General features: G+C 38.9%; 1 protein-coding gene across 3 annotated transcripts in view; it reads right to left on the bottom strand.

Annotated features, from left to right (window-relative positions):
* Adgrb3 (adhesion G protein-coupled receptor B3) overlaps positions 1 to 25,564 on the bottom strand; it is a 772,331-nt gene that overhangs the window by 421,436 nt on the left and 325,331 nt on the right. For all 3 annotated transcript variants that reach the window (XM_055606172.1, XM_055606179.1, XM_055606163.1), the window contains exons 6-9: positions 25,119 to 25,283; positions 24,520 to 24,684; positions 4,465 to 4,566; positions 3,987 to 4,093 (exon numbers count right to left, since the gene is read on the bottom strand). In XM_055606172.1, the coding sequence (XP_055462147.1) occupies positions 3,987 to 4,093; positions 4,465 to 4,566; positions 24,520 to 24,684; positions 25,119 to 25,283 (539 nt within the window). The remainder of the gene's footprint in view (positions 1 to 3,986; positions 4,094 to 4,464; positions 4,567 to 24,519; positions 24,685 to 25,118; positions 25,284 to 25,564) is intronic.

The raw sequence follows: 25,564 nt of genomic DNA on the forward strand, positions 1-25,564 counted from the left end.
TCCTTCCTTCCTTCCTTCCTTCCTTCCTTCCTTCCTTCCTTCCTTCCCTCCTCTTCTTCACACATGCTCCTCCCCAAGTCCACTGATAGGGAAGGTTTTCTTTTCCTTCTTTCTGACCCTAGTCTCTCAGGTCTCATCAGGACTGGCTGCATTGTCTTCCTCTGTGGGCTGGTAAGGCTGCTCTTACCCCTCAGGGGGGATCAAAGAACAGGCCAATCAGTTCATGTCAGAAACAGTCCCTGTTCCCATTACCATGGAACCCACTTGGACTCTGAACTGCCATGAGCAACATCTGTGCAGGGGTTCTAGGTTATCTCCACGCATGGTCTTTGGAGTATCAGTCTCAGGAAAGACACCTGTGCTCAGATTTTTTGGTCCTGTTGCTCTGATTTTATACTTTAAACTGATTAATTACCCAAGTTTGTCTGTTATAGTCAGCTATTGTTTATAATGATAAAATTTCATTTCGAAATTAGCCCATGGCTGCTCATTTATGAAACTGGTATAAGCATACATCGTGCCTATGTGTGTTTGCAACATACACAATAATTTATACGTTGTAAGGTTAGAAAGCATCAGCCTATTTATTTTACATAAACCACTGCAGATACTGTGAATAATTGATTACAATTTAATTAGCTTTATGAATATAAAAACATAAGAAAATAAAAATCTATCAAAGGCTAAATATTGAAGTGATAAGCTCTTCAATAAGTGCCACTTCTAGAGTAATCATGGATTGTGGGAGTCTCAACTGTTCTCTATCGTAAACACTATTGAGGTTTCATTCTCAAAGTTGAGCTTAGGAGCACAACAGGAGTGCGAGTCCTCAGAGAACTTGATCTCTTATCTCGCTGTCTTTGTAGACCCTGGGTAATGAGGTTGACAAATGCCACTTAAAACACAGACCGATCCTTCATCCTATATGATCTGAACATATAAAGATGAGAATCATGAAACATCAGCAGACACGAGGCTCTGTGCATGTTCATCTTAAGCCTGTGTATTTTCATATGTCCACGTTGTATATTTATGCATTTATACCTGTGTATTCTCACATACATTCATCTCACATACATTCTCAGATGTACGTATGTACGTGTGTGTAGTCATAACTTATGTGTAAACTTGCCACATCAATCTTCCCTTTCCTCTCAGTCTTCTTTTATATCTGCTTGGATGTTATCACAGGGCTATCTTGAGGACATGCTGCATTGAACTCTATAGTCTAGGATAGGTGCTTTGTAATCATAAGCTCAGATGGTTATGAGGCTGTAAAAAGAGAACAGGTCTTGGAACAATTGGGCCTGGGATGTGATATGTACTCTTCACCTCACCTAGGTAGACTACATTTTCACGATCTTCACTTTCTGTGCTAAGAAGGGACAATCCACAGTTGATGCTGGCCTCTTAACAATGGCATATGCACATCAGATGGTTAACTTTTCAAATGTGGAGTTTTTACAGGATACATAATTTGAGATTTCTTCTATCTCATAGAGTGTATCTATTTCAATTGTTGATGGCCTGTGCTTAAAGAATGCAAACTATTCATTGTTCTACACAAAAATACCGTTGGGATTGCTCTGATGCTTGTATATTGATGCTACTGGCCCTCAAGATTTGATTACTGCCCGGATACACCCATCCCTGTGTAAACCTACCTAAGACATTATACTCGATTGGTTGATTAAATGGCCTGTATCTAGGCAGGGAAAAATGAGGTAGATGTGGCTAAGGGCTTTAGGTTCAAGAGAATTACAGGAAACAGATAGACAGGAAGAATGGGTTAGCATGGAGAAGAAAGCACATGGGCCTGGAGGAAGGGCTCCAAGGATGGTATGGATGGAGAAAACACCAAGATGAAAGCTACAAGCAAGTATCTTGGAATTATGGATTAAAGGTAGCCAAGATAGGAATGGTTAAGGTGGACGGCATTGGATGGGGGATGGGAGATGAATGGAGGTTATTGAGACAGTATAGGTAGAAATATCTGCCTAGTCCAAGGAAAATAAGGCAATTATAAAATCTAACAGGTGTTTATGTCTTATTATTTGTGATAGTAACTTAAATATTATCACCACAATAATTACAGGAATAATAATAATAAATAATATGTAGCCCAATATCCCCTTTTATTTACAACGATGAAATACTAAGAGCAAAAAATTTTCTATAAAAGTGATGTTTATTCTTAACTAATTTGTAAGAATTGGCTTATTATTTAATTCCTTCAATGTTTTATTCATAGGCACATTAAAAATTGTATTTAGACGTATTTAGATATTTTAAAAGCTGGTGACATAGCACATTGGTAAGCATTTGCCTAAAATGTATTAAGCCCTGAGAATAATCCTCAATATTATTAAAAAAACAATATATAAATAAATATACACAAAATGAAACAACAAAATCCAACTTGATTGAAATAATTTATCTAACATTAGAAAAAAAAAGATAAATTGGGAAAAATTAATTGATAAAATTATTTTGTTTATAATTCTGAAATATAGTGATTTGAATCAGTGATAGATGTTATTAAAAAGGATTTACATATTATATACATATATTCTATGTCATAAAATTAATGTATGTATTATATCCTGACATTATATATAAAAATATGTTTACTATATATATATATATATTATAAAAAACTTACAAATTGCAAAAACTAAATGTTATCTAATACTTTTACACATCAAATCAGCAACAGAATAGACATTTATCAGGCTATATAGAAAGCATAAAAATTGTGTATTTTTGTAGTATATACTTATGTAAAATATAAATATATATTTATGATAAAATAGGTCTCCATGTAGCCAAATAAATCATTGATATAATTTTATAAACACACATTGGTGTGTACAAGGAAAGAAACAAGACTTTATGCATTTAAATGATCTTCAATTACATTACCAATAACTACTAATTTGATATGTGAATGCAATACATTAGATAGCATTTGGATTTAGACTTTCTAAAATGATTGTTTTGTTTTTCTGGTGATTCAAAAAGTATCTGTTATATAAGTGGCACAGTTATTGCATAGGATAGCCTTTCCATATAGAAGCAAGAATATTTTCACTATGTGTGATTTTTTGACTGACAGCAAGAACATGAAAGTGAACAGTAAGTCCTGTAAAGCATGGAGGCGCTCAGCAACGCTGTGTTTGGTTCCTGCTTTTTTTCTTTCTGTTTCTGACAGTGTTCATCTTGCCTGTGTGTGGAGGACTTCATGACTGCCAGGAGGAAATGACAGCAACCTCTGAAAAAACGGCAATGACTTGCACTTGAATAAGACCATGCAAAAACTTAATTGTGCTCAAAATATTCTGCACTGTCGGCATCAGAAAATCCTCTGGGCTTATTTCATAAGGAGCTAGAATTTAAAATACAGGAATTTGATTGCTATTTTGAATATCATATTCTGTAAATTATTCAGTGGTTTCTGGGGGAAAAGGGCCACTTTGGGGAAAATTGGCCATATAATATTTGTGAGCAATTAAGTTTCTCTGGTGCAAGAAGCCATCACTTTCTTCATATCTTAAGTTACATGAGAAATTTGATATTCTTTGTCATTTCTCAATTACTGAGAAGTGAAAAATGTTTAATTAAAAAATGGTCAGTATTTTGAAATAATCATGTAGTATTTAATGAAGACTTTAAATAATCATTATACATAGTTGAACTCTTACATGTGAATCTGAGAAAGATTTTGCTTTGGCCTTTCTTCCACCAGACAAGGAATAAGATTAAAATTTTTGTATAAATTGCCAGGATTCATAAAAACCCAAGCTCGAGGAACAAAACAATTTAGATCAGAGTCACAGAAATCAGCTTCCTATCACATCTCTTTTTCCTTGGGGCAATTTTTCAGAGATTTTTACTGATTTGATTCTACAACAGAAGGTTAGATTCTCACATAGTGATCATTAGGAACAAATAAACAGAGCAAGTACTAAAGCTGGCTTTGCACCTACTGAATGCTGCAAGTGTCTGTACTCATTGGATATGCATCTTGCAAAGCTCGGCTGTTCCCAGAAGGCCACTCCATGAAGACTGAGAGAGCAGCGTCTGCTAGTGGTGCCTGCGCGTCACAAAGAACAGAGAGAAGCTTTATAGTAGGATTCTGGAAGGCAGTGGGAGGCAGACCACAAACGAGGCTTAGGCATTTTCTTTTTGCTTTAGGAAGCATTCACATGAAATCTTTTTGAATATTTTATATATATATATATATATAAATCATGAGTTAGACTCTGGAAGCAATGCATCAGCAACACCTTTGAAGTCTCCTCGTCAACTCTATCTATGGAGCATCTTACTAAAAGTGCTCTATCAACTGCTCACTGGACAGATTTAGATTTAGAGCAAGGACAAAGGCATGACTTGACAAGCAAATGTGGCATGCAGCTCTGGGATGCAAGCATTATTTGGACTGCGTGGGTCCTCTTACTGTACCTGTGGCATTCAGTGGACATTGATTGAATGCCAGGTCGCCCGCAGGAGTCCTTTTCCACACCATTGATATAAGATAATCCTCTGGGCATATTTCATAAGGTGCTGGAATTTAAAGATACAGAAATGTGAATGTCAGCAGTGCTTCTGTTTTTCAAATGTTGGTAATAAACACTCCTCAAATGCATCTAAATGTGGAATTCTTTCCTTTCTGTGAAGAAATTATTTACTGATATGTTAGAGATGTGCCTATAAAGAAACCACCAGGTCTCACTTAACAGTCCCCAAACCCTCAATGGTTTTTTAAAAGCTTCGCAGTCAGTGTACATGCTTTTATTGAAGAGTCTACGGGTTTTCAAATATAGAACACATTCAAGAGTATTAATCAAAAATCTTTCAAAATTCATTCAACACATAAATGTTAATTTCCCAGTAAACCAGTCCTGTTTTGAAATTGTTAATGGCACTAAGAAATATGTGCAGGTGTGCGTATTTGCACACGCGCGCGCGCACGCACACACACACACACACCCACTCACTCACATTAATACCAGTCTATCAATACCAAGCAAGTGCTCCACTGAGCTATATCCACAGCCCAAGAGACAAGAGTGTATTGATTTAATCTTTATGTCTTACTGATTTTATAGTCTCAATTTATTTACAGAGTAAAGATCCATAAAGGAAATTTAATAATAGTATATAAAACTAATTATTATTTTAACTTTGCGATTATACCACAATTACATCATTTCCACTTTCCATTTTCTCCATCCTACCCTTCCACCTCTACAGCTCTCTGTTGGAGTTTTGTCTAATGCTAATTACTGGCACTCATGATTTGGTTGTTGACTCCCACCCCAATATACCCATCCTTGCTTGTGTAAAGTTGCCTAAAACATAACTGACTGGTTCATTAAATGGTCTATACATGGGCAGGGCAGAATGGGGTAGGCGTGGCTAAGTTTCCCAGGCTTTTTGTTAATTAAATTTTTATTTTTTATTTTAATTAGTTTATTCACTTTGTCTCCCAGCTGTAGCCCCCTCCCTCCTCCCTTCCCAAATCCCATCCTCTCTCCACTATATCCTCCTATGCCCCTTTCCAAGTCCAAGAATAGGGGAGGTCCTCTTCCCCTTACATCTGACCCTAGCTTATCCCCTGTCTCATCCAAACTGGCTGTATTGTCCTCCTCTGTGGTTTGGCAAAGCTGTTCCCCCCGCCAGAGGAGGCCCTCAAGGAGCTAGCCAGTGAGTTCAGGGCAGAGACAGTCCCTGTTTTGAGGATGGAAGAATCATGAGAATCAGAAGAGAGGAAGAGAGTAGGAAGGACGAAGCTACAATGGTTTAGTGTGGAAAAAAAAAAAAAAAGAAGACCTACGTTGGCAAGGAGAAACAACTCCAATAATGGTGTGGAAAGTTCCAGATGAAGCATGAAAGCATGGAAGGTGGACCAGATGAGGAGGATTAAGGCAGATGGCATCTGGGAGATGGATGGTGAGGATATTGACACAGTGTAAGAAAAATATCTGCCCAGCCTAAGATAAATAAGGCAATTATAAATCTAAAAGGTGTCTAGGTCTCATTATTTGTGATAGCGGATTAGATAATACCACCACAGTAATCATAGAGCTTAACAATTAAATAAACGATCATAGAGCTAACATTTAAATAAACTATTATAGCCCAAGGCATTTTATATTTTCCTACAACACCTCTACTTGCTGTTTTTCAAATTCATAGTCTCTGTTTCCATTATTTGTTGATACACACATGTGTGTTCAACTTGTCTAGTCTGTGTGTGTGTGTATATATATTATTTCATTGTATATATATGTATACATATATATATGTATACATATATATACAATGAAGTAATGAGATCCGTCAACACTATAGGTTGATCAAAGATGAAAGTGCACAGTTAGATCTTGAAGTTGTATTTCATGTGCAAAGTCTGGTGATTCACAATTGCACATGTCATCACAGGTCCTTTACAGATAAGGCAACGAGGCTTCAAGGAAGAGGGTCACCACAGTTGTAGATGTGGTAGAGGTAAGAGTAAAGACTGGATCCTAGAGTTATAACTCCTCAGTAGCTTCACCTGAGCTTTCCAGATACCTTCTTTGTTATTTTAAATCATTCAAGCTATTCTTTTACCTCTGAAATAATGAATATGTATTTCTTCTAGATTCTCACTAAAGCATGCATGCTATTCACCTCCAGAAACAAGCTGTGAGATTTTAATGTCTGCCTGGTCTAGCTCGCAACTCATCACCACCACAGGCTTCTGTCTTCTGCTGCCGCCACACATTTCACACAGTTGGCAATAGAGGCCCAAATATGTGTTTCCTGAGAAGAGGCCACCCCGTCATGAAGGGGAGGTAAAGCGCTATAAAACCACTGCGGAACTATGTAATGTTTATCTTCAAGCCAGAAAAAAAAAAAAAAAAAAAAAAAAAAACAGTGGTGGGAAAAGGAGAGTCAGGAAATTCTAAAGCTGCAATGAGACAAGGTGAGTTCTGGATCACAGCTTTTGCTTGTCTTTATATGAGAACACACATCATCTACCTACAGCTGAGAGGTAGAAACACGTAGTTTCTGTTGCTTTGGTTCAGATGTCTTCTGTGAGTTTAGTTTGTTTGGTTTTGTTTTGAAACAGAGTCTCACTACATATGCCCCAGATGATCCTGGAATTTGGTATGTAGAAAAGGCTAGCTTTGAACTCACAAAGATCTGCCTGCCTCTGCCTCCCTAGTGCTTTAAAGGCACATACCATCATACCCAGCCTCACCCCCCTCCCCTTGGATAACAGACTGGCTGATCCAAGTGCTGGGGCTGCTTTTTATTTGTTATCAAAACAATTAATCAATTTGCTGACACTCAAATTCACCCCCCACCCATGCCACCACTACTTTTTATTCTCCCTGTATTTATGAACTCTGCTAATTACATGTCAGAGTTTTCCTCATGACTTAATCCCTGAGGTTAAATGTCTACTCATCATCCCTCCCCAGCCCTTAAGCTTTCTTTCTACCTTGGCCACTAAAGCAAGAACTTATTCTGTCCCATTGAATTAGGGAAAAAAAAAACTCACTGGTTTACTACTGCGCTTCACTAACTTGTGCTAAGCCATATTTTAAAGAGAATCAATAGCCTGCAAGGAGAGCCCACTCTGCCACGGCTCTTTTAGTAAAGAGGAGAAAGCTGAGAAAAAGTTAACTACAATTAGGACAAATATTTCACAAATTAACAGAAAATTCCATTTCAATATAAAAATCGGATGCAGGGGGAAAAAAAGCCTTCTGGAAGAAGTGACATTTGATTGAAGTCAACAAACAGTGTGAGGTCCATTAAGAACTCCAGACAAAGAGAGCAATGGATGTAGAGAAAATAGATGCCAGTGGGACTGGAGGGAGGAGTGATGGGGAGAGAGGACAAGCCAACACTGTAGGTTGTGAAGCCGCCAGTATCCAGGCAAAGGCTGACGTATTCAACTTTCAACAGTAATATCAGAATGCTTTCATGTACACTAGATGGCAAAGACATTTGGGGGAAGCTAAGGAAGTAGCACCATGATGGCTTTAGGAATGATGTTTGGACTGACTAGGAAAACAACTGGAGTATACAAAGCAAACTCAGGAGGTAATTAAATGATGAAAAGAATGAAGAGGAAACAGGGATCAAGGAGCTGGAAAACTAGGTACCAAAATGCTAACGCACTGCTTAAAACTCTCCCATGGCTCTCTAGATATTATGGGACAAAGGGAGGTGTGTTCACTATGACAAAAGGTTGAGCATGGCAACTTTAACCTGTAATGACTCTATTTTCCAAAATATGAGCCACACAGAGTTAATATGCATACCCAAATATTCCACACTCATATTTTTCCATCTTCTATATCTCATACTTAAAAATAATCTCTCTTCTCTCTCGTTAAGTGTAAAGTTCCCTTTCATGTTTTGATAGATAAGCATACATAGGCAAGGTTTAATCCACAAGGCTCACATAGGTGGCGCACACACACACAAACAATAAGAATCTCTTATCTCTAGCTCAGGTTTCTTTCTGAGAGTGGTTTAAACACACCTCCTCAGTTTCTGGTAACAACTAGCTGCACTCGGGACCTCAAAGGCAAACTGTTGGCATCATCCTCCCTCAGTAGTCTCCCCCTCAGGTGTTGGAGCGAGAAGCATAGCCCACTAGACGTTGTTCGTTGAAGCATGACGTCCATATTTTCTTTCTCAAGCTTCCCCAGGTCTTCCCTCAAGTCCACCCTTGGACTGAGGTTGTCTACCTCCTCGCTAGATTCAGAATCCATTTACTTCCCTTAGCTGCTGCTTAGAAATCCCTTCCCTTGGATCATAGGAATGGCTCCAGGCCTGCTGGATTAAGTTTACCTTGCCGTCAACCTGTTCTCTAAACCTCAAGTGTAGCACTTAAAATATGACACGTTTACATTGCGCTTAAGTGTTTATTTCCCCGAAAAGCCTCTCTCAGTGCCTTCGGGCGCTGTGTGTACAATTTTGGCATTTCTCACAGTGGACTGAAAGCCTTTGGCTGTGCATGTACCAAAGACAGTACCTTTTTGGATGCTAAAATTGCTGTTTTTTTGTTGTTGTTGTTGTTGGTTTTTTTGTTTGTTTGTTTGTTTGCTGTAATGAACATCACAGGTGCTTAGCTAGCATGCTTTAGGTACCCAAGAAATGTGTCTTGAATCATTTTCAATGAACAAGAAGATCTATACAGAAATTTCTGTGCTGTTAGAAACGCCCTTTATTTTGAATGTCTTGTTCATTGAGCACTAACCAAATCTGACTATAGACCTCCAGAAAAAAATGGTAAGTGGGGTCTGAGGACTGGATTTTAAATTTGATTTAATTTTAGTTAGTATTAACTTAAATGACTGCCACTTTGGGTAGGATTGTTAATAAATGATTGTTAAATTCATAGAAATCCATCCCACATAATTATGGAATACTTTAAAGTAGAAAAATAGGATAAGTGTTAAAGTCCATACAATTTTAGTATATTATATAATTGAATACTATATGAAATAACTAGTCTATTTTTAAGGGTTCTGAATATAGTTTACCTAGCAAGATGATTACACTTGAATAAAATTTTTTTTTCTGACTTCACACCCAAGTTCTTTCCCAATTTGCTTTTATTTATTAACTTCCAATGTTCATATCATTTGTCCCTTCAGATTTCAGTGCTTTGTACATAAAATGTTCTTCAGTTCCACTGAGGACCTTTGAAATACATTTTATAAAATCTATTGCTATAGTTGTTTTCTGACTTCATCTTTATATAAACCAATAGAAGAGTAATATTGTACACTGAGAGGCTGCATGTCCTTGTAGTGGTCTCAGAAAGCTTTTTCAGTTAGTATTATAGGAAAGGCCCGTCTCTTCTGTACCCATTTCTGCAGTCCACTGTGCAAGCAGAATGTCTGGTCATTGCACATATTGACCACTAGATGGCAATGGTGGGCCAAGAGGGACAATTGTTTTACTTTTGGATCTGAATCTGAAACTGATGTTTAAAATCAAGGTGGGTAGGTAGATGTAGCAACTATCAGCTTGGGGGGAAAAGTGTCAACACATAATATTCTGAAAAGTCAGACTGCTTAGGGAAAAAAGAGAACACCTTATTTTCAAGAAAGCATAATAGTTTTGAAACCGGCCTGCGATAAAGTCCTTGGGCCAAGGCTCCCTGAGCTCAGCCTCCACTCTGTGCTCTTATTATTCTCCTCTGCTCCACTGGCCTCTCGACTGAGTTTTGTCCAGTATGCCAGTCAGGCTCACACATGACAGCTCATCCTCGGCTGCTTTTGACTTGGCTGTCCCTCCTCACTGTCCTCAGAAACCTGTATGGCTCTTATTACCACCTAACTCACGCCTCATCATCTCCCTCCCTCCCTCCCTCAAGTACCCATCCCTACCACTTTTTTCTACTTGCCAAGGCACCTGTCTACCACCTTGGAATGCTATATATGTATTTTTTTCTTCTGTAGCCCATTCATCTATCCGTTCTGCCTAGATCTATTTTTCAACAGCGTGAGTTTCTAAGATTACAGAGATTGACAGTGACTCATCAAAATGTAGATGGCATTGTGTGCTTGCATTCGTGTGTGTGCATGCATGCGTGTGTGTGTGTGTGTGTGTGTGTGTGTGGTGGGTGTGCTTACAGGAGAAGTGGTCTGACAGTATTCATTCTTCTTAGGAGCAGGAATAAAAAGGCTGGCTATTCTAGTTACATTAAATATTAATCCAAATGTTTCTAGGGTGGCAGGTGTTGACTTAGGGTTTACAGCTGACTAAGAGCTTGTGGACTCCTGGATAGGATATCTTGATGTGATTTGCACACATCCCAAAAAGGGTAAAGGACAAAGGCATTTAAACTATTTCATGGCACATCCACAATATTGAACTTGAGTAATGATTAATCTATAATCAGATAAAACAAACAAATAGAACTATACCAATATTTTTTTTTATGTCAAGGGAGGCCAACAGATGTTCTGTTTTGCTGCACTGTAGATTACTGAAGTCTTGGATTGATTGCATTCACCGGAGACAGAAACCCAGTACACACTAATAGACTAGGTAGAGGGCAGAGACCAACATTTCCAGATCTGATAATAACATCAAAACAAACATCTCATGAATGATGACTTGGCATTTTTTGGTGGATATATTTTAACGGTGTTAAAAGGCAACTCCATCTGTGTTCAAATCAAAATCTAAAGATACTCAGACACTATGGTATCACTTTATTTGTTCCACCTCGGTTGTACTTCTGGAAATCACTCAATGAACAAACAAACAAACCACTTACTGGAAGGCTCAGGGAACAAAGAGAACAGGGTACAAGAGCCTTCTGGTTTTCTCTCCGTAGCCATGATAAAATACCTTGACAGAGAGCAACTCAGGGGATGAGAGGGCTTATTTGGCTTATGTGTCCAGTCCATCCCTGTGAGGAGAAGTCAGGGTAAGAACTCAAGCCAAAATTCCAAGGCAGCAACCGCAGAGCAATACTGCATCAGAACCAACTGTGCAGCTGCTGTTCACAGTGGGCTGGTCCAGCCTATATCAATCTACACTCTGGTCAACTCCCTGCAGCTATGACCACAGCTCAATCTGTTGTGGGTAGTCTCTCAACTGGGACTCCCTCCTCAGTTGACTCTGCTCTGTGTTAAGTTCTCAGTTAGAGCTAAGAAGGGCACTCTGAGAACCGAGGCAGCTCGGAGTAGAAAGAGTAAAAAGGTGGCTATGAGCAGTCATGTATGAGAGGTCAGTGAATGCGGGAGGAGGGCCCATAAAGAATGAGATTATCTTGTAGACAGGGTAAAATTGGGGTCGAAGTTTTTTGGGAGGGTGTTGCTGTTTTCCTCCCTCTACTAGGAGACTTGTTTAGGTAGAAGGTGTCCTCTTCTGTCTCTATGGCCTCTGCTACTAGGAGTCTCTCCTTGAGCCCCCTCTTATCCTCCCAGAAGCCAACCCTCCAGTTTGTCACAGAGGTGACAAGTCTCCAGTTTGTCACAGGTGCCCCCACCATCATTTTCTCTTTTTACTATAAGCCTTCTGCCCTCTCATCCCCACTCTCCTCTCTCTCTGCAGGGATAAAGACCGAGGAGAGATTGAGGGAATATCCAATCAATGTCTGCCCCAGCCAATAATCCACCCTATGGGAGAGTGCCAACCCCAGACACTATGAACGGCACTCAAGCCCGTAGACAGAAGCCTACCAGACTTGTCCCCTGAGAGGCCCTACCATCAATGGCCCAAAACATATGCTGAGACTCATAGCAAAACATTGGAAAAGTGGGAGGAAAAAGAAAAGGAGCTGCAGATGACAGCTGCTCCATAGAAGACCAACAGAGCCAACTAACAGGAGCTAGGGGGTACTGCTGAGGCCGAAGCATCAACCAAGGACTATGCATGGACTGGACCTAGACCTCCTTACAAAATGTAACCAATAGGCAGCTTAGGCTTCATGTGGGTCCTCAAGTAAGGAAAAGAGGACTGCATCTTACATATACCTTCCTGCCAGGTTTTGATCCCTTACCTTTGGCAGGACTGCCTTGCCAGGCCATAAGGAAAAAAGTACATGCTCATTCCTTATGCAACTTGATGCGGTGGAGTGGGTGGGAGGGGGGCTCCCCTTTTGTGAGGAATAGAGGAGGGGAGTGGGATGGGAGAGGGAGGGTGGGACTGGGAGGCAAGGTGGAATGAGGCTACAATCAGGATGTAAAATAATATTTATAATAAAATAAAAATGAGATTATCATGGAATAATTAGTATATGATTAATATATTTATATAATAGATATTATATAGTAATGATTAATTATATGCCTTGATGGATTTATTTGAAAAAACGGAAAATTGTATTTTAAATGCTACACCTGAAGTTTTGAGGATAGAGTAAAGGAAAACAAGAGCAAGAGGCCTGGAGCATGTCCATGATCCTACGGAGGTAGAGACAAAAAATCACAGGAAGGAGATAGGTTCCAAATCTTCCTAGGCAGGAAGCTGCTCAGTTCCATGGCTAAGTGGATAGGAAAGGAAAGAAGCTTCATAAACAGAAGATTTCAAAAAAGACTGTCCACTGTGCTATATCCTGAGCTCCAAAGGGTGATGGAAAATGCTCTGGTGATGAGACAATGACAAAAACTGGCATTTGAGATATGACTATATCTCAGTGTTATAAAAAAAAATGAGTTGCAACAGGTAGAGGCTATTATAGGAAACCACAACCAATCAAAATTCAGAATTGTGGAGCCCAGTCCCAAAGGACACATCTATAATACAACTTCTGAACCTAAGCTTCATCCTCAGGGATGAAGTGATTAGAGCGGAAGAATGATTATAAGAGCTGGAAGAGGCTGAGGCTGCTGTAAAATCAGGTTTTCTAGAAATTTCAGACACTACTCCAGTGAAGTCTCACCAATATGGCCGCCTAAACATGAGTTGAAAAGGGATAACACTCATAATCATGTTAATGTGGGCAAAAGGAGTGAAGGGAAAGGGCCTTATCCTCATACTGAGTACTACAGGCAACGAAGGGGTGTGGAGCGTGGGGAGACAGTCTTCCCTAGGAAAGAACACACCATTGCTTATCCAATACCAAATGGTCAGCCCTGAGCATAGCATAGTGTGTGTGTGTGTGTGTGTGTGTGTGTGTGTGTGTGTGTGTGTGTGTAACTGATGAAATAAGAGGTCATGAATTTGAAGGAAAGTAAGAAGGCATATATGGGAAAAGAAGAAAAGGGGAAATGATGTAACTACGTTATAATCTCAAATAATAATTTAAAATTTTAGGTGGTGTATGGAAACCATGCCCAGAAGGAAATGTTGAGCTGAATGTTCATGTTAGGTTTTGCTCTTGCATGTTGCCTGTGTTCACTTTATAGATCAGAAAAATACCAGATTTGGCTAGACATAAAATCAAAAGCAAGGGGTTTTCACTTTTTTTTTTTTTCTGCAGTATGAAGGGCTCTCGTGGGTTTAAGCTTTAACACACTGAAACAGCCACTGCTCATCAGCTGCAGGATCCACTGCTTAGCACCCTCAGTGCTGAGATAAAGATCTCATTTGTAAAATACAACTGTACTTGGAAGTCATGAGTATGTAGTTAACATGCTTCTTTAAAACAAGGTAGCAATTACCTAGTGATTAGCTGTTAATGTGACTATTCAAACTGATTTTCTGTCTTTTAAAAATAGCAGAAATTATACAGGGCTTAAATCAATTTGATGTGGGAAATTAGTTTTCCCCTCATATGCTAGAATTTCAGCATTAAAGGGAAATTGATTCTAAACTACAGAGCTGGCATGCAGAAGAAAGAAAAAAAAAACATGCACTGCTCATGACCCCCTCGTTTCAAACTGTACTTGCTGGCAAGTCATGAATCACTGTATTTGTGAATTCCTTGTTCTCATGGAGGCAGAGGTGAGAGAGGTCAGTCTCTGAGCTCATATGGCTTCCAGCTCTGATTTCAGACATGGGACTTAGTCTCAGTTAGTCTCGTGAAGAATTCATTCTGTTGCTAAGGCCTGAAGTAAAGGAGCTTATGAGGTTTCATGTGGTATTTTGTTTGTTTATTTCAAGTAGAGTCATAGTGTTGTAGGTCAGTAGGATTTGGAATACATAGTCCTTCTGTCTCCACCTCCCAAATGGTGCAATTATAGCCACACATCAAGCCTCCCCTACCAGCTATCATTACAGTCTTCTTTTCTTGTAGCAAATTCCTTTTTATGTTTTAAGTGATATGCCTGTATCCCCACTAAGAATGACTCTTTTAAGCATATTAAGTATTTAAATTCATCAAATACTTGCTGATTTTAAGGGAACTGAATGATTGTCTTCATTTTTAACATGAAAACGAAGTAGAGAAGAAGTACCAGACCTGAAGCTACCTGGCAAAAAGGTGGGCCCATTGTCAGTCAAGCAGTTAGGGCATGATCAGAGGAGATGTTTACTTTTTCTCCAAGTACAGAGGCGTTCTATTGTTTTGGTGACAAATTAGTTGTTTATCTTAAAAAAAGCTACCTTTGAGTGTGGAAGTTAAATCTCCACATCTTTTTTTGTTTGTTTGCTTTGTTTTGTGATTATAGATTACCTGTCTGGACTCTGGACAGTATTTACCTGTACTGAATAGTGTCTGGATCAGTACTAGATAGTGTCTGGACAGTATTCTAATACATGTTGCAAAGCAAATTCTGTACTCTGAGTTGCTTAACTCCATTTTCAGTCTATCAGATAACAGGGTTTTAGTTTTAATTTCTTGGCAAAATTAATTGAAGAGAAGTTAACTTTAATATTGAAGGTCTAAGAGAGCACACACAGAGTTTCCAAGAATATTGGATTTGCTTGTCCTATTATATGATTTTTCAGAACAGCTAGTTTTAACTAGGCTCCCAAATGTACTCCTGTGCTCGCACATGTTGAAAAATAATGCTCAGTGGCACACTGGAGCAAATGGACAAGACTACTTGATATTTGGACAACTGGTCATACCTCCTTTAGGGCAAATGCATTCACTTCTTCAAAAACATTATTTGGACCCACTGGCCCAATCCCAGCTTGACAGCTTACTGTGCGCTGCCTTGAGGTAATCTGGTGAGAAAGAATAAATGGGGCCGAGATCTGGGGGAAACTGAAAAGCCGAGGATAGAAATTTATATATATTTCCTATGTCATATCTATCAATTATCTATTTATAAAAAATATATATAATTCTATAAATTATAACTATAAAATTGTATATTTGGTTAAAAAATGTCCATGCAATGAATCCATTTTAAAGATAACAGAATTCTGAAACAGTTAAAGATTACAAAATAGTAGGTATTAGAATCATAGCATTGTCTAGTTTATTGAAGTGATACATAGAAATATTATCATTACTCTAGTTATAACATTAAGGTGTGAAGCACGAACCCAGTGATCTATTATGTTCAAAAAGGCTCAGCACAGAGTGTGGGGTGTCAGGCTGCGAGGACATTGTACACAGGAGATGTGTTCAAACTGCAGCTAATGCAATCACATGGACTATTAATAACATACAGCTGGGAGCAGACCAACTTTATAACATGTCAATAAAAAGAAACACTATGAAAGGAAGGAAAGAAGAATCACTGATGGATGGACTCCCAAGAGAATCCCATAGCAACGGTCAAAGTAGAGGGAGCAGCAACCCTGAGGGGGGCCAGAGGGTTTAAAGCAGAAACTATAGTATGAAGAAAGAACATATACCATTGCCTCCATGAAACAGTCTGTATACTTTGAATTTCATTATATACATGTATACATTAATACCTATTTATAATTGAGTAGAGAGAAGTAATATTGGAAAACCCATGGAGCTGACATCATCGGGATATGGAGTATCAGGTCTCTATGGCATGCACTGAATTTGGCAAGCAGTGAGAATCTATGCAAGATTTTGGAACCACTGAGTCACATGACTAATCCATAAACAGGCCACAGTAATCAGACCAACCTGTTCATAAAAGACAGTGTGGTGGTGATGACATGGGAAACAAAGAAATAATCAACTGCCATTTACCATCATACTTAGTTATAATGTGCAATTCTTTGCACCATGTTGCTTCCACTTTAGGTGTGACGATACCAAGAAAAAAAATCTTTTATGGGCTCTATATTCTTCCACGTTCTTTTCTATGTTCCTCTATTAACAGGTATTTGTAAGGGGAACACACAGGGCCACCTGGGAAGAAAATAGATGATCGAGGATCTGTACTGAGGAAAGTGACTGCCCATACTGAAAATCACTTTGAATGACATGAAGAATTTGCTGATAAAACAGAAAAACTCTCCCCCCTCTGTTAGAGCCCGGTGGGTGACTGCTGGCAAAGTTCTCTGGGACTCTGTGAGAGATGCAAGACAAAGATCTGCCATGTGTTCGAAAGAGTTGACTACTGATGATAAGAAGAAAATGACAGAGACTGGCTGCTGAAGCTGAGGGCCACTCACATCAGGATATGCAAGGAACCAGTGAGGAAGAGGAACGTCATATTTAATATGAGAAGTTAGTTTCTTTGTTTGCATAGACTAGGGTCAGAGGGAAGGGGAGGAGGACCTCCCTTTTCAGTGGACTGCGAAGAGGGAGGGTGGGATTGGGAGGTGAGGAGGGAGGGAGGTACAGGGGGGATACAGGTGAATAAACTTTAATTAATAAAAATAATTTAAAAAGCAATGAATTAAAACATTTAAATGTATTTTGATATTATTATTGTAGATAACGTGTTACATATATATCCTAAAATTTACTTCTTTTACTATAGATGGAAAGGAAGTGAAATAGAGTAATATGTGTTTCTTTACTTTTCTTCTCAATTTGAGGATGTTGCCAAAATATTTCTAAATCAGACAAGGTAGGCTAATAGAAGATTAAAACAAACTGATTTTTAAGTTCCCACCCTGGAAGAACCTCAGAGTTTTTGCAAAGTCTTCGCTGATGAGCAAACTGCTCAGATGAATTATTGTAATAGTTATCTCCATAGTAACAGGCTTGGGTAAAGGACACATAGTGTTATCTAATTCAAACTCTGAGTTCTTTTGCCTTCAGTGCTTTTCCCTTAATTCTGCCCAGGAAATGCAGCTGGTTTGTCCCGGCACTGTAGAGTAGATTATGTAGAAAACAATCAAACGCTTGTGCTTGGGGAGGACTGCACACTATTTTAGGCATTTATTAAGCAATATAATGCTCCCACATTCCAAGGCGACCTTCAAGTTCTAATTTACTTCTCTGCTCTTTAGAGTATACCTGAGGCACTTGACAAGAACAAACACAAGTCAATGCCTAGTGCCATCTACTGTCAATTCCAAACTCAGTGTTTGATTTAGGTGAATAGCTGTTATGAACACTTGGGTGTGATATTATTTACTGTTATTTACTATCGCCAAAAGAAGTTTGGTTAAAATGATGATTTCAACCTTTTGAAGGCCTCACCAAATAACAGTATAATTACTTATGTGTTTTAAAGATGATGGGTAATAGCAGAAAATAATAAAAAATCTAGGGGATTCAATATGCACTCATGACAGCTCGTAAAGGGTTCTACATGTTTTCTCTTCAGATGAGGAAATGAACATTTTAAACTAACATATTTGGGCTTATGAACGTGATTACATCAACCATCTAAATGAACTGGCACCTACCATTTATAACAGCTTAACTTGTTAAGTGTGCTACACTTACCTCTTAAAAAAAATCAGTTTTAATGGGTTTGATTACTATACCAGCAGTCTACTAACTGGCACCTGAGCAGAAAACAAGTGAATGTAACTGGGTGCATCACCTACCCTAACTCTTACTGTCTTCTGCAAAGTACTGAAATCCTGCATTTGCATATTGTAGCTTTTCATTCTGGAAGATGAGAAACACTGAAGCCATGATCCTACCCAGGAAGAGAGGCATGGGGAAGGTCTTTTCCTTTAAGATAAAGACACAATGATTAAAAGCAACTTGGAGACAGAGGGTCTATTTGAATAAAACTTCCAAATAACAGTCCATCATGAAGGGAATTCAGGGCAGGAACCCAGAGGCAGAAGATGAAGCGGAGACTTTGTAGGTTCCTTGTTTACTGGTGTTCCCAGTTTGCTTGAGCCTGCTTTCTTATCCAACCTAGGACCACCTCCCCTTCTCAGGACTGGTACCTTCACAGAGGACTGTGCCCTCCAGCATAAACCATCAATCAAGAAAATGCTCTAGAAACTTCCCTACAGGCAACCAGGGAAGGGGTTTTCTCAATTACAGTTCCTCTTTCCAGATAACTCCAGCTAGTGTTAACAAAAAGCTGACCAGGACACAGGCTGACGGCAGTAGGAATCAACAGATCTGCTTCCTGGCACTGTACATCTTTACGTCAAACTTGCTCTAATGAAAATTAAGTTCTTCTGTTCTTTATGAAGCAGGGAAATATTCTCCAACGAGAATTGGAGAACTGAGAGTTGAGCAACAAATGATCCTTCATTCTAAAAAGTCAATAGCCCTATTTTTCTTTAAATGGCTGCCATGAGAGGTCTTATTTTTGATAAAACTTGATTTTTGTTGTACTGTCAAGGTATTACAGACAGTACCCGTCATCGCTTATGAAGAAGCGTGAGTGAAACTCTGAAATCTGTCCAGGCAGTATGTCAACTTTCATAAAGGGAGCTGAAGTCGAGGATGACATTTCATTTCTCTGTTAATTTTCAATCACAGTTTTATTAGGCTTATTTGACTTTAGTTGGTCACTGTAGTCTAAAAGGTGACCTGGAGACCATTATCATCAGCATCATCTTGTAGCAATTAGAAATGTGGATTTCCAAGCCCACACAACCTCTAGCTAACCAAGGCTCTGATGCTCTGTCAGGAATCAACAAGTTCAACGTTACGGTTCAACAAGCTCCCTGAACAGATTTAAGCCTACTGAAGGTTTCAAAGCAATGCTTTAGACAGTGATAGGTGGTCCTCTGCAAAGACACAAGCACAAAGTAAGTAAAGTTCTTTTCTTTACTCCCTTCTTCAGACAGTCATACTTGAGGAAAAAAATTGAAAACCAAGTCTCTCTGCACACATGGTATTGCCTAAGTGAGGTGGGAGAGGGGCAGAGAAGTGGTGTGCTTATATTTATGATATGACAGTGTGCTGGTGGCTAATACAAAAACATTGCAATGTTAAAGATATGCTTTGCATAAGTAATGCTTTTGCTGCCCTCCTTTGGCATGGAGATCTACAGATAAATACCAGAATTGCTTTATTTTTGGCTTCTCTGGCTCCCTGGATCATCATGCTTCCATTTATATTTAGTGTTCCCGAGTACAGTCAACCAGCAGGCTTTGCTCACACAGTCAAAGCAATTGTAATCCCTAGAAGCAAACTTTATTTGTAAGATTAAAAGCCATATCTATCTGTAAGTGATAAATTCCAATTTAGCAACAAATGACTCAAAAATAATGGATGTTAGTAAGATCGTCCATCAGGGAACCAAAAAATTGAGTCTAGCCAGTCTATCAGTCATATTTGAGTTCTAAATAATGAGCAGGAAATTTTGGAATAAAATGAATTTGAAGAAATGTTTCACTTGTAATAGAAAGCAAAAGCAATGAAGTTCCTATCATCCCACCATTTACCCATCAGAGCCTGAGGGTGTGCGATGAGAATGAGATAAATGAAATCATTATTTGGTAAGCTTGACCAATTTAAAAATTGGGACACTTAATTATCTCCCCTGGAGTGATTCTATTTCCCAACCAGTAGTATCCTTAAGTTTTGGTGACTATGTTTCTCTTTTCTTATGAAAACAAATGAAACATCTTATTGGGGGGTCAATGATGTTGTTGTAATATTGTCCTACTCTATTTACTCATAAAGAAAAGTCCTAAATTGATGAGCATTTTCATATGTAATGTAATAGCATTTGATTAAATCTAGATGATTAATTTTCGTTAGTTATCTGAAAGATGTGCATATATCTCTCCTTCTTGACAACAGACAGTCCCTGGGCAAGCTTGATTAATATGTTTTTGATTTCAAATTAAGTGAAAAATAAAAAAATGAAATGCTAATGCAGTTGTTCCCAGAAACATTCTCCCACTGAGAATGAACAATATTAAAAATAACACTTGCGACAAGAAAACATACTGTCTTAAGAAAAACACTTGATGAAGCTTTGTTACTGACCAAAAAAAAAAAAAAGTGCCTTAGTAAATGTTAAGGTGATATGGCACTTTCCAATATGTTTTATTGACGTGTATACCTGAAGCATTATCTCGGCTGGAATGAGGACCAATGTACCATTATTCACAAAGGACTAAGAGGGACTGTGATGAGGGCATAAAGCAGGGTTCATGTAGTTCTAAGACTTAGAACTTAGTGTATAAGTCAGTTGCACTGTGTAAACTGTAAAATAATTATCGATTTAGAACTTTCTTGATAAAAATGACTATGTATATGTTAGCAGATAGATACAGCAAGTATTGTGATAAAAATAAAAAACAGCCTCTCCTCAACAGACACGAAGTTTTGAAATTAATAGTTGGGCACACCTTTTAATGTACAGTGCAAATTGTGCAAGTTATCAGATTAAGGTCTAGTAAAAAGTTGATACAGCTATGTGTATAATGTGAACATTTTTGTCACTGTACTAATTCAAGAAGTAGGTTTCAACAGGGAAGTATATATTTGTAAGCATACTGCCGTTGTTTTCCAATCACCTTACAGGAAAAAGAGAAATGAAATGTAACTACCAAGAAATACAGCATCATAAAAGAGTATTTTTAGTTTTATTTTATAATCTATTAATCTCTCTTATATCATGAAAGCTGGCAAGTTAACATAGCAAATAAAGCAGAGAATCTTTCAATAAACAGATCTGTAAAATATTTTTCCAACAGCAGGTGGCAATCTTTGTAAATCTGATTGCAGCTGTTCTGTTTTACCTATGCAGATGAAATGCAGTTGTGGACAGCGAACAAGCTTCATATGCTAACGCTGGTGCAGATACCTTCCAATACTGAGAGGGTCTTGCTTAATCATGCTTTTACTGTTCTAATGGAACTTCTCCTTTGGCAAAACAAATGTCTTTGTTCAAAGCTTGTTAATTCTCAAGCAGTGCCAGGATTTCGTTATCAATCTGTCTAGGCAGAGTTTCTGTGTGCTATTTGTCTCTTATCACTCTGAATTCACATGGCCTGAAGAATTAGCAAAACTAATTTTAGATCTCATACTAGAAGAAGCTGCTGACAAGCTGCAAAACTTGAAACTTGGCTTCTGGACCAGAGAGATGGTTCCCTGGATAAAGGTGCTTGCTGCCTTGGATGAATTCATACCCAAGGGAGGTCTGACTCTACCTTGTTGTCCTCTGACCTCAATATGTATTTTGTGGCCTCCATATCCACCCCATTTAATAACAATAATAATAATAATAATAAAGACTCTTGTTTCTGTTGTGATTATATGTTGAACTGAGAAATTATTTTTAGCATTATAATTATGGAGAAATGCAATGTCCCCGTTTCATGTCTATCTATAGACTTCTTTGGTGGATGTCCCATGGCTCTGGCCTCTGCAACCACCAGACGACTCTGCTACAACTGAGGCTTTATTTCCACAGCTTCACACAGTGGCCTCCTAGGATCTCCTTGCAGGTAATCAGATTGACACACATTGCCTGGGCTTATCGACCCTGCGGCATTGTGATACAAGCTTCTGTGAGTGCTCAAATTCATATCTTTACATCTCCTCAGCAAGAACAAAGGAAGGGGTACTGCCAAGTTCCGGTTGCTAACTCCAGACAGAGACAAAGGCTCTTAGTACACACTTCCATGAGCTTTTGTGAGCTGACTCCAATGAGACTTTCCCCAAATCAGTTGCTTTAAAAGGAATCCTTTCAGCCACATTTTAGGCCCTCTCATTCAAATGAACCTGCATTTTTAGTGGAAGCAGCCTTGGATGGGTAAGGTCTTGCACTTAATGATGCATCTATGCTGTTGTCCCTGGACGGGTGTCTAATTACCTCCAGGGTCACTAATCTCTTCAACAATGACAGAATTTTTGTTGTTGTTTTCTACATTCTTCTTCTCAGAAGCTTTAAACCTGTCCACACACAAATTATCATCAGAGTACATGTTTCTCTTTTAATACTGCTCTGCTTCAGTTAAAGTATTTCATCGGAAACATTGTTACTACTATTGTGTATGTATGTCTGTGTGTGCTTCTGTGTGTTTATGTGTGTGTGCGCATGCGCTTGTGTGCATGATGCATGAGTTTCTGTGATGTGTATATACCAATGCAGTCACATGAATGCCCTGGTGAACATGCAGAGATCAGGGAACAGATACTGAAGATCAGGTTCTCTCCTTCCACTGTGTGTCTTTTGACTAAAGTCCGGGTTACCAGACTTGCATGCAAAGGAATTTTGCACACTGGGACTCTCCTTCACTTCATGCTTTCTCCCTGTAGATTTCAATGAGCACAGTAAGCAGGCCCCACACTGAAAGCTATCCTGTCTGAAGTTCCCTCCACCAAATAAGTTAGTCTATTACACTCAGCCTCACTCAAGTATTCAGAGCGTGGGCAAAATACAGCCAGATCATTTGCGAGATATTCATGCAGAATATTGCATGGATTTCCTCCAATCTGATTTCTGATGGTGCTCATGTCCATCTCTCAAACCTACGAGCCAGGCTTCTACTCTCCTATTACTCTCCATACTTTTCTAAATTCTCACTTGTATGGCCCAAGCTATGTCTATACTTTTGAGGTTTCCTATAGATAAAAGTTCAAAACTATTCCATATCTCTTCCGCTAATCAGTTTCACAGCCCTAAGAACCGCAAGGTCAACTTTATCACAACAATGACTCTAGTTCTCAAGGCCAACTTTCTTCATTAGTTAATAATCATGTTGCTGGGACCCAATACTCAGACGAAAGCAACTTCAGAAAGGAAGGGATTATTCTGGCTCAGGGTTTGGCTTACAGTTTAAAGCAGCTGGTCAGCTTGTATCCACAGTCAGGAAGCAGAAGGAGAGAGGACTTTTGGGGGTTAGTTTGCTTCTGCCTTTTTATTCTGTCCAGCAGTCAGGGTGTGTCCTCCCTACACACAGTTAGCCTAACATAGATGATTTCTCCCAGACAGGCCCAGCCCAGAGATTTGTTTCCAGCATGATTATACATCCCTTCAATTTACAGTTAACCCAAACCAACACACCCATAGGATAAACACAACAGGGCACTTATATGCCCTGAGTTCACTTCAGGGTGGAATTATGAGACACCCAATCACTCTTTTGTAGGTTTGTGTCAGTTTCACCTATGTTATCATCCTGGAATCATGAGTTTTCACTTATTTACTGACTTCTCAGAGTGTCATACAATTATTTTAAGGAAAAAATCAGTATTCTAACGGAGTCTTTGCTAGAAATGAACAAAGCATGGACAGCGACCGTATTGTCATCGGTGCTTATATGCACACCACATTCATTAGCCATTACATCTGACGTTTTACCCACAGCGCTTTTTTAAAGATTGAAAATCGGAAGGGAATGGGTAAATTGAGATGTCTAAGGTCATCCATGAAGGGAACATTAGTTAGTTGTAAAAATATAAGTATATGAATCTCAGCATTAACTTTTCATTTCATTTGCTTAATAGTTGAGCAGATTATTAAGATTTAAGAATTTTTTTTTTGTATTCCTAACAAGTAAATTTCATAAAAATGGTAAAAGTATGCTGTAATGATGTACATCAAACATAAACTACTGAATCTCCTTTGTAGCCACAAAGGAGTATCTTATATTTGGACTATCATGCATTTGTTTCAATGTCACTTTACAACAAATAAATAAAAACTTATCGAACTATTTTGACATATCCTATAACATATCAAGAGAATATGTCATATATTATCAAAAAAACCAAGTGTATTGTAATTGATTAGCATTGATCTTTTAATTGAGCAAGTGTTAGCCTTAATTGGACACACACACACACACACACACACACACACACACACACACATGCACACACCAGGTTATCCTCACCTGGACACCGCTGTTCGCTGCACCTTCTCACTTCTTCACCCGTTCCTTCGCACTGTTGACCGGTTACACTTGCACCCTGGCAAGTCCTCACTCTCCTCTCCCAGCCTCCATCACAGGACTTGGAACATCCACTCCAGTGACCCCACTGATTCCACTGACCATTGGCTGAAAGAAAGGGGTCTTGCTTAGCAGCTGCAGTGGCCGTGCATTACTTTAGTGATGTGCAAATCTGAGGATATTAAGATCCCTTCTATAAAGTAAATTATATTAAGATAATTTACTCTGAAGAATAAATACATTACGTTCTGGCAAAACACTGTGCATTTTGTGATTAGAAGGATTATATTAGTGTGTCTATTCACAGGGAACTTATGTTTAAAAACCAGATGCATAGTGCTAAATTTTGTTGACTTAGTTGTTATTCTATCTCAGAATCTCCTGACTTTTCTGACATTATTTTCACAGTGTACAGTAGAATAAACTAGCTGGTTTTGTTCAGAAGGTTATAGAAAATTAGCCTCCGTTTGCTGACTGTCTGGTGCGCCTCTTTGGGGTTTTGCAAACTCTTGGTGTCATGTGAACACAGAAGCCAGCCTTACCTGTACATTCAGGGTTGGAGCACTCTCTGCTTTCTGCCCACGGTCCTCTGCACTCAGAGCCTCCGTGAGCAGCTGCTGTGCACTGCCGACTCCTCTGCTGTGTCCCGTTAGAACACGTCACTGAGCAGTGGCTCCATGAACTCCATTCCTGCCACTGTCCATCCACTAACAAAGCAGAAAGAGAGACGGCATGAGATGCCCCAGCGTGGAAGGCTATGCAGGGAACACAAGGTAACACTAACCTGAAAGAGGAATCTTACTTGAGGTTTCAGGAAATAGTTGCAGATCACACTGATGAGACCTTTTCTATGACTCGGCAAGATATTACTACCCTTGTATTGTTTCAATTTCATTTTACTTTTTTTTTTTTTTTCATCTCAAGACTCAACTTGATGGGATTCAGAACCACTAAGGCAACAAATATCTGCATGTCTATGAGGGACTAT

Source organism: Psammomys obesus, unplaced genomic scaffold (assembly GCF_907164565.1).
Source record: "Psammomys obesus unplaced genomic scaffold, mPsaObe1.curated_primary_1811, whole genome shotgun sequence".
In the NCBI taxonomy this organism is placed as follows: Eukaryota; Metazoa; Chordata; class Mammalia; order Rodentia; family Muridae; genus Psammomys; species Psammomys obesus.